At 50.7% G+C, this 12,621-nt stretch overlaps 3 protein-coding genes across 3 annotated transcripts; all 3 read right to left on the bottom strand.

Moving 5' to 3' along the window:
• Positions 1-533: 533 nt before the first annotated feature.
• Positions 534-2,884, bottom strand: BKA55DRAFT_511165 (uncharacterized protein; the record flags this gene model as incomplete). The annotated part of the gene is made up of 3 exons (XM_046187675.1): positions 534-764; positions 882-2,334; positions 2,400-2,884. 3 exons carry the CDS (start codon positions 2,882-2,884, stop codon positions 534-536), a joined length of 2,169 nt encoding a protein of 722 aa, XP_046049740.1.
• Positions 2,885-4,120: 1,236 nt separating this feature from the next.
• On the bottom strand, positions 4,121-5,625 carry BKA55DRAFT_538364 (uncharacterized protein; the record flags this gene model as incomplete). Its single annotated transcript, XM_046190028.1, has 5 exons — positions 4,121-4,386; positions 4,660-4,809; positions 4,961-5,299; positions 5,336-5,360; positions 5,527-5,625. 5 exons carry the CDS (start codon positions 5,623-5,625, stop codon positions 4,121-4,123), a joined length of 879 nt encoding a protein of 292 aa, XP_046049739.1.
• A 5,202-nt stretch (positions 5,626-10,827) lies between these two features.
• On the bottom strand, positions 10,828-12,576 carry BKA55DRAFT_538362 (uncharacterized protein; the record flags this gene model as incomplete). The annotated part of the gene is made up of 1 exon (XM_046190027.1): positions 10,828-12,576. The coding sequence occupies one exon, from the start codon at positions 12,574-12,576 to the stop codon at positions 10,828-10,830; it is 1,749 nt and encodes a 582-aa protein (XP_046049738.1).
• Between the last annotated feature and the right edge of the window lie 45 nt (positions 12,577-12,621).

Here is a 12,621-nt window from a genome sequence, read left to right as displayed (position 1 = left end):
TACCGACAGGTCGGAAATATTCATATACTGCCAAATCATGTACTGAAGTCGCTTCATGCAAACAAAGTCAGGGTATCGCGCCAACGGATGACGTCCTGCTTCACCGTGACAGGCCATGCTCCAGTTTAGGGAAGAAGTAAGCCAAGGACACCCTCAGTAAAAACAATAGGAAAAGCGGCTAGAGAAAAACATTTGACAAGCTCAGCTTGTCTCGCAAACTCCCAGGGGCCAGACGTTTCAGAATGTTGGGGCGAATGTCGGTCCTTTGAGTCAGATACCAATGCCGGTGGGATATCGTTAAATGCTGTCATTTGAACCCAGAACTAGGTTGATTCAGAGTAGGGATGTTGTTGTACCAAAAGAGATAAAGAAAATTCCATAATTCCATGGTCGTGTATCATGCAAAGGATCATGCCCGCAACGTGCGTCGTCTCCGCTGCCGGGTATAGAGGGAAAAACAAGTCGGTTCAAGGGAATAGGTCATAAATCGTCAAATTATTGTCGTCTCAAAACGACGGGGTGAATGAGGCATCTTAGTATGCTGCAGCAGTAGATCCTTCGCTCGTCGCAACAGCAACCAATGCCTCAAGACGACCCAGAGAGCCGTTGCTGCCAGGTCGTCCCTGCTGTTGCTGTTGCTGTTGGGTCTGTTGATGATGTTGTTGTTGTTGTTGTTGTTGTTGTTGTTGTTGTTGTTGTTGTTGTTGTTGTTGTTGTTGTTGTTGTTGTTGTTGTTGTTGTTGTTGTTGTTGTTGTTGCTGCTGCTGCTGCTGCTGCTGCTGCGGATACTGCGGATACTGTGGATGCTGTGGATGCTGCTGAGCTTGTGGGGGTAGTTGTTGTGATTGCTGATATTGAGGATGTGGTGGTGCTTCTTTGACGGGAAATCCACTGAAGCCAGTAAAGTTCGGATGCACCATTCTATCCACATGAGCCAGCCGTGGATCTTGCTGCTCCTGGGGGGATCGGGTATCTCTATGAACAGAAACAGGCCCATTGTACCACCCACGGCGCTTGTTTTCTCTCGAAGTTGTAATGGATGGGGCCGACACTGTGTGTTGATGGAGAGATCGCGGGGCAGAGGTAGATGGAGGTTTGGGGCCCTGGTACACCGGAGGCCGCTCCTCGAACCGGACAGTAGGAGGATTGAGTCGCACATGCTCAGCTTGGGCCTGAACAGCCTTGTTTGCTTCGGAGGCCCAGCTACCCGCGCTATCGCGAGGCGGCGTACTGTGGTTGATGTCAAGGCGGTTGAGGCCTCTCTGAAGGCTCGCATCGTACAAGTTCAGGTTTCGTCTCTCGTCCTGCATCGGAGTTTCGGGGAGGTGGGGTTGATAAGAGGCTCGAATCCGAGGCTCTTGGTCGACCATCATGGGCGAAGGCTGTCTCCTTGGTGGGGTGGCAGGAGGGAGAGGGTCGAACGACTCGATGCCGGGCAGGCGGAAGGACGACTGAGAAGTGGAAGGGTTCGCGATCGGCGGTGGTGGGTTCGGACGGACAGATGACTGATTCACAACGGAGCTTAGCTGACTGGGGTTCCCATTGATATTGCGGCTGTCTGGATGCCATGTTCTTCGGCGCCAATCACTCTCTGATATTGACTCCCTTCGCGACCATTGAGAAGTCGATGAGGGAGTTGGGGATGGAGGGATGCCGTTACTGGTTGGCGGGAGAGCACCCACATTCGAAGCATTGGCAGGACCAGGCCCAAACATCATCGGTCTTCCCCCTGGTGCTCCAGGGGACTGAAATGAATTCCCTGGAACACTCAAACGGCGGCTTGGTGTTCGACTTCCCGACGTATACATGCTGTGAGAACGTGAGTGAGACGTTGCTGGGGAAGATACGCCTGGTCCCCATCTAGGGCTACTCTGCCCAGTCGAGAAGGTGGATGAAGTTGGTGTTCCGAAATCACTAGGAGAAGCAGGTCGGTAGTGAGGGTAAGAGCCATCCATAGCACTCCGGTACGACTCCAAAGACAATCGTGAACGAGGGTCTGCCATCACTAATGGAGGCGGTCGCCTTCTTGCATCTTGAACGCTGTAAGCCGAGCCGACAGAGCTGACACTGGTGATACTCGAGGTAGAGAGCGATTTGGAATGTCCTCGTTGAGGACCGCCGGCACTACCACCTGTCGATGCTCTTGCTCGATTACCTGCTTGCCTGATTCGATCGGGCCGCATCTGCCGCTGAAACCGGGAACCAGTTGCAGCTAGTGAGTCCATAGGAATGTTCTCGTTGACATGAACTGTCTGTGCGTGTTGCCTCAAATTATCGAGTCTTGAAAAGCGGCGAGAGCAGTGGCACTGAAATGGACGTTCCCCTGTATGCTTTCTGTTGATATCAGTCAGCATTACGACGAACCAAGACGAATCGGAGGACAAAGGAAAACCACAAACCTGATATGCCGGGCAAGATGCTCGCTCCGCGTAAAGCTCAAGTTACAAGGAGGATAGTCAGTGCAGTAAAAGCGCTGCGACTTCTTCTTCTTGCTTGATCTGGGTCCGTCTGCTCCAACACTTTCGTCGTCAGATCCAGCGCCATCCTCAATGGTGCCAGTCTCTCCATCGGAGTCGTCCATATCTACGTCTCCCGAGTCTCCTGACTTGTTCGAATGCCGTGAGTCGTGACGCCGGGGCATCTTCGGTTTCGGTGGTTGTTCAGGTATCTGTATCCCTTGGGGGAAAGGACTCGATGGCAAAGGCTTCTGGCTAGCCAAGTTGAAAGTTGCCCTTGTCGGAGTCGCACCGTCGTCGGCAGGTATTTGTGAGTGTGTATGAGGGGCTGTGTTGGGTCGAGGAGTTGCGGTCGATGAAGCCATGACGTCTTCGCGGGAGACCGTTATGGCCAGCGGAGAATTCACTGGTCGAAAAGCGGCCGCCATGGCGACAAAAACTCGAATTCGATACTGGCAACAATATTATCGATATCAGTGACGCTATTACCGTTGCGCGGGGCCACCTCTCGGGAAAGGGCGAGAAAGATGCCCGGAGGGTGCAACGTCCTGGTCACACAGGTACGACGAGAATTCGGTCGGATAATCGTTATGCACCGCTATATGCGCTATCGGGACTGCAATGTTTGCACTTGGAGGCACCCCGACAATCTTACTGAGGCCGAAAAAAAGCGAGACGGCCAAAGGACTTAGCAGAAATCGCGAGGCGGGTGATGAAGGCCACAGGCAACCCTGTAGTAGACGAAACCCTTCCGACGATGGGGGATATGGAGATAAGAAGTAATAGTCCGGGGAGTTGGGATGCAACAAGACACGCACACACAAAACGGAACATATACAAGTCAAGGCAGAGTGCGGATCCCAACGGGATAAAGGGATAGATGTAAGGGGTTTAAGAGGAGAGACAATGAGGATGGAGAAACAGGGAGTGTGTGTGAGGGTTGTAAGAGAATGAGTAGAGGCGTTCTCAGGCTCCTACAGTACCCACGACCTGCTAACTAAGGCCCGCCTTAGAGCGTACGTAGAAATGCCGGCGGGGAGGGAGGCGTGCGTAGTGGTGATGCAAGCCAGCCAAGGTCAGGGCCTAGATCCGCAGAGTGACACAGACCAGACTGAGGTGAGTTGATATAATTTTATGAGCGACAACTACAAAAGCGATGCAGTCAAACTCACTCAATGGAATAATTCGTCACTATCAGGGCTATCCTTTGTGGTTGCAACTTGAAGTGATCAAGGGATAACCGAAAAAGTCAAAGTTGAAACTGTATGTGCGTTGCTTGCATACAAAGACTGCAGTAACAACGTGAACCAAAACGTGCGTGACGCAAAAGAGAAAAAAAGGTTGACAGTCGCAACAAGGTGAGTCGAGACAGGGGCACAGAGGGAAAAAGTGGCAGGGCCGCAGGGGCAAGCGTGGCGATGATGTATGTCTATGGTTGCTTTTCCGCCCCAAGTCGATTGTCTGTGGAGTCCGGATCCGGGATGGATGCATGGAGGCAGGATGGAGTCGCCCAACTCTTCTTGTTTCCCTTGCACTAAGACGGAGTCTTTGTTAGTTGCGTTGCCCGACCAATCAATCTAGGGGTCAGCCACCTCACGCAGTCGTGCTCACTGTTGTCATGCTCATTGACCTGGATCACCGTAGGTGGAAAGTCCGACAAGAACCTAATTCTCTAGGGTTCCCCAGCTGGCTGTAAATCGAGCCTGGCACTGGATGGTCGTGGGTGTTGAGTTTCGCTGTGCGCGGAGCTCTGGTCTCGGTTCAAACGGCGCCAACACAATTCTCCGCTTTGCCAGTTTGCGACCGATTACAGCTCGTCTCGTCTCGTGGAAACCCTGACAGGACAAGGCACCGCCGGCTTTGGTGGGGGGCGGGTTGCAGGATGAGTCGATGGATGCTGCTTGGGAGTATCCGTATTCCTGAGCGGTGACTATTGGGCACGATAACCTATATGTGAGGTGGGTGGGTGGGATTGCAGCAAGTCAGAACGATTTCATTATCCGTAGTATCCAGGCGCGCGGGCCCAATTCCAAGCAGATGCATCAAGCAACATGCGCACTGATTGTAGTTGCACAACACCTTGCTGAATAATTCTATCTTGAGGGCACATTGAACAGCAACTCATGCCAGTCAGAGCCGTCAGGTACAGGTCACCTGCACTGCTGAGCAGGGGGCGGGCCAGGTACATAGCGCCAGCATGTACCTGATATGACCCATGCGAGGTATAACCCTGCAAGCGCTGCAGCTTGATCAACCAACGAGCAGCAAGCTAGTGGTAAAGCAAGCTGACCAGCCCAAGGATGATATGGACACTGAAAAGCACCTAGCCTTTCGGTGCGTTGTTTCTCGACCGCTTAGATGAATAGTCATATTTTACAAACTTTCCTAATACCAGTGAAGCGGATCCTAAACGTAGCTTCAATCATTAGTATAAGCACATGGTCAAAGCCTATGGGCGGGCCAGTCTCTGCTCATGCTCTGGATGGATCAGGACACAAACCAACTTGCAGGATTCGCGATATCGTCAACCCAGTAGGGGCCAGCATGCATGCGAGGGGTTGGGTTCTCAGCCTTGGGTGGATCAAGGCCCATGTCAATGAGCGTTGGAGACGGCGCTTTGATGGTTTTCACCCACAGGGACCCCAAATCTGTCGCTGTGCGATGGTAAAAATAAACCTCGCGCCAGCTGCATGGTGAACCAAAAACCTGTGCTTGTTTGACTCGAAGCGAAGCCGTCCCTGGCCGACCAGCCGCAAGGGGCCGTGTCGGGGGCTTGGCGTTGAACTTGCTCCGTGCAAGTCCACAAATTTGTTGCAACGACAACACGATTCCGGCTTTCACCACTGCTCAAATGGAGTCCAAATCTTATTCTTTGTTACCGTGGACATGCTTGCAGCAGCACACCTAGGAACATGATTTCAATAAGCGATGTCGAGCAGACTGGGAGGCAACAAAGGATTGTTCATCGTCTCCCAGTCGGTGCAGATACAGGTCATCTGGATGCAGCCAGCTTACCCCATGCGATCTAATCTGATACAGACCCCTCGCCGCGTCCCTAACGCCAACACACAGTTGCTTTCCCTTCAGCTTGATGATAGGTGGGCAGGGGAATAATGGTGCCTGGATCCCGTAGGTCGGTGGGCTTGAGATTCAGGTCGATGATGAACATCGTGCGGGGAGGCAAGCTACATCCAAGCACAATGCAACCCTTTCAAATAAAGCCCATCTCTCCCGATGTTGAATATGTCTTTGCGGTGTCGTTATTCGCTTCCAATATCGCGGTCTGATAAATTGGAAGGTACCGTTGCTTTGATGGCTCCATTATGAAAGGTCAACCACTTGCCCCATCCACGAGATCCATCCATCGCACTGGCGCCGTTGGGCGCAAGCAATGACGTGAAATGTCGCAAATCAGAATACACATTGGTGTATCTCGGTAGCAGGTAACGGTTGTTGTGGAGTTTGGACTGGCATTTGATAGTTCGCAGCATGAGGAAGAGGCTGGCCACTGATTCCGAAGATGCCGTACAAGTCAGGACAAACTCAATGCTGACCTCGTATGACGCACTGAGGGTCAACTGCCAGCACACTGGTCCTCTCGATGCAGGTCGAACAACAACTGCGAGCTACTTTAGCAGGTGCCTCCAAAGTGTTTGCCTGCATGCATCTCACGGCGGTGTATGTTTGCGGATGGATCTAGCGTACCTAGTGGATCGTGGTCAAGAACCAGGTACTTTATTCACCCCATAGTTAACCAAGGAACCAGTCCAAGCTCTACTAGCCACATGAACCCTTCGAGAGGCTGGAGCGCAGAAATAAGGCATTGTATCAACATCAAATCTAGCTCCAATTGTCTCTTTCAAAGCCGATGCAACAGAATCTGTACAGCGAGTTCAAGTTTCTGTCCCGCACCGCAATTCCTCGCATAAATGAGGCGCACAACGCAGAGCCAAGGCGTGCGGAGAGAGTAACATGGCTCGCATTTGCGTTTCTGCAAGCTCTGGCTGGACGTTGCGCATGCAGCTTGAAAGGAATGCATTTACAATTCGAGGCTCACAAGCTGCCCACCTGATGTGCGAATGGAAGGATTCTAGTCGTCCACCGATGGATGACGATCTGTGATCTTGCAAGCATCTTCCTGTACTCTTCTTGTAGCGACAACATATACAACACGCTGTTGTGCCATGGAACGTGTATGAACCATGAACCCAGTAATACCATACGCTCAATAAACGACTTCGTTTCTCTCGCCTTGATCTGCTGTGATCCTGAGGCGTGGAAAACGTCGGGGATGGGACGGCTGGTTGAAATTGACTTTTGGCGTGGCCTGGAGAAGGTTTCTAGAGTTCGTGGTGGTTGGTTGGCGTATCCCTTGAAGGGTCCTTGAGATATGTTCTCCAGCCCCGAAGGTTCTCTTTTTCCGAAGCGGCCAGCTCCGTGGTTGTTTTGTTCCTTCACTTCGTTTCGTTTCGTGCCTTTGCTGTGCTTCTGATCTGAGCTCTCTCTATAGATGGAGCCGCTAGGAAACAGAGGTACCTTCCAGCCTTTCAAATCGAATGGAAGTACCTGACAGGAGGTACCTACAACCTAACCTGCCTTGAATACACGACCCCTCCTTCCCGTCTCATCCTCGTTGAACCCCTCGCCCCTCCGCTAGAGCTAGAGACGGTAACTACCCCACCCCCTCTGTCTATCCCTCATGCACGTCCCCCTCCTTCCCGTCATCAGTGCGTCCTGTGACCCTCTATCGATAAGAGATAAGCAGGTGGGATGTCGCTAGTCAAAAAAAAGATGAGCACTTTGATGCTTGGATTCAGATGGTGGAAAATAAACGAAGCATCTTCTAGCACTATCCACTGCAAGTCTCAATGTATTATTTGGGCAGGTCACATTTGATTCGACTGCTTACGATTATTGCTGCAGCCCACTCTCACTGTCCTGCATGATTCAGGGTTCCTTTGGATGCTATCGACACATCCCGATGATCTGAGAAACCCTTTCAGCCGCTGTCTGTCCGTCTTCATCTCTTGATTGGCTTACTGTAGATGCTGCAGCACCACTGTATCCCTTGAACTTCTTTATTATTCTCTTTGTTCATTTGGGTTTGAGAAATGAGGATGATAATCATGCCCATAATGCCAAGCACTCGAAATCGGGCATTTGGCAAAGCTTCTGGCACCAGCGTTTGAAGAGATCTTGTTCTACAATTCCATTGGTACCTTGGTTATTGGTGGCAATCCAGTCAACTGGCGGTGACCATTAGACTTCCAGCCTCTTTTCTTCGTTTTCCTCTTTCAGCCGCCAGATCTCGAATGGGATCCCATATTGCTTGTCTCGGTGTTGTCGGGTACCTGGGGCAAGTCTAAAATTGGACAACCCGGCCGATACTCTCTGAACCTTTCTGCACACCTCGGCCTCAGTTCTATCCCATCGCTTAATACCGTTTTCTCGCATCGGTACCAGGGATCACGATAGAGATGCGAGAATTGACCTGCATATACACTAAAACTACGCAACCAGCCGCCTCTAAACCAGCTGCCGTTTGCGCCTCGTCGCTTTGACAGCTCCACTTGGTGTTGATGATCAACATTGAGGGTTCTTTCTTCAACTCAATCGCGGCTGGCTCATCATGACGAGCCATACTGAAGGTTTGGCACGTCTGTCAAGCCCCGAGCTTCTGGGTGAATTTACCTCCAATGCTATTTCCAGGCACCAAGTACGAGACATTTTCTTCCCGAAATAGCATGGAACATGGGGACTCGCCAGAAGCTTGGTCTTCAGGAATGGATGAGCCACAGACGAGCTTACCGCCTTTCAATCGTTTCCAACCGCTGGTTGCTAGGAAACAAGCGCCTCTTTCAATATTATCGAATACTACACACTTGCCAGGGTAGCGCAGCAACACTCGATATCCCTCAGTCAGTGTAAATCATCTCATTTGATATGTACGGTACCTTTATCGTTCCTGGACTACTGTCCGAGCCCTCGTCCTAGCCTCTGGCCTGGTCTCCAATCATGCCATCAAATGCAAGGCACGGCGCAGGTTGACGACAGACCTATCCACCAGAGTAACATAGTCCCCAAAGGATGTCACACTTGCACCCTAGACCTAACCTCCAGATGCTGGCTTGCACACCAACTCAATGTTGACGACGACAATTGATGACTCTTTTTTGGGAGACACGCGGTTGAGCCCCGCGCCCGCTTATTCCGACCACACCCATGTGACGACTCCCTCCAGAAGCAGGGGAGTATCACTCACGGGTCGGGAGGTGGGCGACCGGTGAAGCAAGGGACTGCGACTTGACTGAACCTGCAACAAAATCCACTCTGGTCGTCGATGTCGAGTATGTTGCCAGCCGAGATATCTTGAATTTGACTTGGGCCCTCCATCCTTCCCAACCTCGCTATTCAATGTTTTTGCCGTGTGCTGGAATTTTGACAGTTTCTGATTGTCTCATCACCTTCCACGCGGACCCTCAATTTCGTGTCGTCTTGAATTGTCTTTGTTTCCAAGCCACATGCTAGTGGCCATGCTAACACTATTGCCCGATAGAGGTCCACAACATTTGTCAATTACCTGTCTTGTCCTGAACTTGTCTCGTCCTGTCTTTAACCTCTCTCGTTCGGGCCTTTGATCCTACACCGCTCTTTTATACTCAAACCCAAAATTCGGAAGGCCTTAACTGCTTCTGGTGGATCTTCCATCGACATGTCTCTCATCGCCTCAGCCTCACTTACTAACTGACCTTCGATTCTCAGATCAACAGGCCAGCGATCGTGAAGCTGAACATGGATCTGAAAACTGCTAACTCTAGTGGGTTGGGCTTCCTCTTGACGGTCGGGTTCTGAACCCGACTTGTCCCCAACAGACATGGCTGCTAGTATCATGAATGCATGCACCTCAAAGGCCTTTCATGCAGGTATTCTCATTCGCGTGTGTGGATGCATGTACGTATGTACGTCAAAGTCTCATGATTCGATTCACGATCTTCCTGTGCAACCCTTGAAGTCTAACTATCCCTATCGCATATCGTGCGGAGGTGTAGCCCAAGTTTGATGGGCCCTTCATTCCTCAATTCTGTGGCCATATCCAATATCTTGCTCTATCAGACCTGTTTCTCGGTTCCCTTCGGTGCTTTGAACCTGGTGTACTCGTGCTAACTGCCCCTCCCAGCGCTATTCGGGGAGTTTTAGTAATTCGTATTGTTGCACAAGGGTTACTTTCCTACCGTGACTCTTTAAGGGCACCTTTGCGGAGGCGATATTCCTTCTGCATATCTAGTGACTTTTTCCGTGTGTTGAAGCTCAAAGTGGTGAATGATGAGCTTTCGACGCTACCCTTCATAGACTCTCACGACTCACATCTAGACCTTGCTTTGAGGCTCCACGATCAACGCTAAGTAGTTTATCGCCTTCAGCTGGGGAACATCCCCGCATGTGATTGTCCTGCAGACTAAGCTACTGATACTCCAGATGTAGTAAGAGCTGATATCATGATGGTTCTAGTGTCGATCCCCAGGGTCCTTGCCAAATCGTACTGTTGATGCTTCGACATGGTCTGCCCCGCGGTTGACATGGAAGAACTTTCAGCTGCCACGTGGGGGTGCTTTCTCCTTCGATACAATGCGGTAACTTGTTATCCACTGTGCCTTATATTTAGTAATTGGGTCATTCATTTGCTATAAACCTTGAACTTTTTTGACATCTCCAGTGATGTGTCAACCATGGTGCTGCTACAGGGTAGCCTATTTTGACAGCCAACATATCTAATTGTAAACCACAACCTAGGAAAATGCGTAGCCAGTTAGCAGGTGTCAAATTGATAAGATAAAAATTTTTCTTTTCTTTTCTTCCAAGTTTGCAAGTTAGCCTTGAAAGGTGTATCCAAGCATCTCCAGAGTCTTAAGCGGTTTGAACATTTATAGCCCCTACGGCTGCAGATAAATATAATAGGCGGAGTTTCTTCGTCATTGTCATTGAATATGTCTAAGAAGACAAGCTTTGCAGGATGAGTATTGTATTGCCAAGCCCAGTCCATTCACTCCAAGTATGAAACCTACATACTAGGAGTTTAACCTCTTTGTCCGTCACACCGTGTACTAGAAGAGCACCCAGAAGCGAATGTTTTAAATGTATATCATTAAACATATTGGTTTTCGTACATAGGCATATCTAATAGCATTGGTGTATAATGCGAGTGACCGACAGAGCATCCCATGAAAAACACCGCAAATTCGTAGTCAACTATTCATGTAATAGATTCTTTTGCTTCATCATGCCCAATATGACAAAATGCAGGGCGAAGTAACAATCCTAAACTTCATCTCATATAATGATCAAGGCTCACAGCGTCATGAGGCATTGTCTCTTAAATATCCAACATACTCCTAATTTGCTGGGGAGGAGCATTAATGGAGTTGTTTGTCTCGGTGCTATTGCTGCGACCGGTAGATCCGGGTCGTCCGGAAGATCGACCACGACCATGCCCGTCCATATAAGGAGGAGGAGGAGGGCCGTCGAGTCCAAGTTGCGCTTCACGGCGAGCTCGGTCCTCGGCGAGGTTGTTGGGAAAGAGAATACCAGCAACAGCTTCTATGTTGCGCTCATGACGGCGACGCTCATTCTTACCAGTGTAAGGCTGGACAAACGTTCGCGAGGCATTGGAGCTAATGGAAGCAGTGCCAGCCCGATCAGAGCGAGGGTTATTGGAAGCGTCCAGAGGGCGATGCATGTGGCCCATCTCGATATCTTGATCGTCTCTGGCAGCAGCTAAAGCCTCCTCACGCAGGTCTCGCTCCGCATCTCCTTCAATACGTCGACCAGTGGCTCTACCACCTCCAATCTCGTGAACATTGCGAGTAAGCTTGTCCTTGAAGCTGAGGAGATGGTCACCCCTGACACGGTGCCACCAGGCAGGCTTGTTGACGATGCCAAGTTCCCGGTTGATCATCTCACCACGCTCTCGTCTCTTGCGGATAAGGTCCTTATCCTCATTAGGGCTGAACAAGCCGTAGAGGTACTGAATGTAGAGGATGAGCAGAGTTGGCAGGAAGCCCCAACAGTAGATAACAGGGATGTTTCCGTTGTACTTGACGATGGAGTAGTCAAACTCCCATGAGATAAAGGCCTGATACGCGATAGTGGCCGCTGACAGAGGGATGATAAGCCAGAAGCGGAAAGGGATGTATTGAAGGAAGCCAACAGCGCGGTTGACGATACCACGGTGTCGGGGCTTGTAGTGCTTGATCGAGTGATGGAGGGAGAAGATGATAGTGAGCCAGGCTACCACGAGACAGAACGCGCCGACCTTGAATCGAGTATTAGTCGCTCCAGGGACCGCCTTGGCCAATGTCTGCTCCTCCGAGTGCTGAAGTTGGGTGAATTTCCAGCTACGTGGAACAACCATGAAAAAGTTCAGCCAGAGCCAGAGGTAAAACCACAACGGCAACCAGAATTCAACCTTAGCACGACGGTCATCGTCACGTAAGATGAACGGATTGGGATCGACATATTGCCTTTCTTGCCAAGAGCCCCAATGACGAACAGCTTCCCATGTCATGGCGACAGTACCCATGCAGAGGAGATACCAGAAGAAGACGTTGACAGTGATGGGCAGTTCCTGAAGATAGTATCGATCAATATCAATGCCGACAAAAAGACTGATGAGAGCCGCGGCCGCAGTGAACAAGGCCCAGTACCACTGCCAGCGACGACCGATGGGATAGAAGCGCGAATCGCGCGGCACGTAGAGTTTTCCATGCTTGGCTAGAACAGTAAGGTTGAGAACGAGAGCAATTCCAAAAGCAACGGCGAAACCAATTCCGACAAAACCACGAGTCTTGATGTTCTCAATCGCGGAATAGCACTTAGTGGCATTGGTCCATGTACCGTTTGGAAAGACGTAAGCCGGAGTATATGGCGCGAAGGTCAGGTAGCATTTGGAGTTATTGGAAATGGTGTTGTTGCTGTAGAATGTGTAGTTGAAGTACTTGAGGGTGGTGAGGTTGAAGTGGACGCCGCCGAGAATGGTGTCACTGCTGTTGCCCTTGTCACCCTCTGGCCATTCGTTTACGGCACGAGCCGAGATATGGGCAAAGGCCTCTATCAAGCCATTCATGCTGGGCAGTCGATGTCGAGGTTGAGGCGAGTGCGTGCTATTTCG

The sequence above is a fragment of the Fusarium redolens genome (genome assembly GCF_020744475.1).
Source record: "Fusarium redolens strain MPI-CAGE-AT-0023 chromosome Unknown BKA55scaffold_7, whole genome shotgun sequence".
NCBI classification, from domain to species: domain Eukaryota; kingdom Fungi; phylum Ascomycota; class Sordariomycetes; order Hypocreales; family Nectriaceae; genus Fusarium; species Fusarium redolens.
The sequence above is the reverse complement of the archived record's forward strand: the minus strand, read 5'-3'. Positions and strand labels throughout refer to the sequence as shown.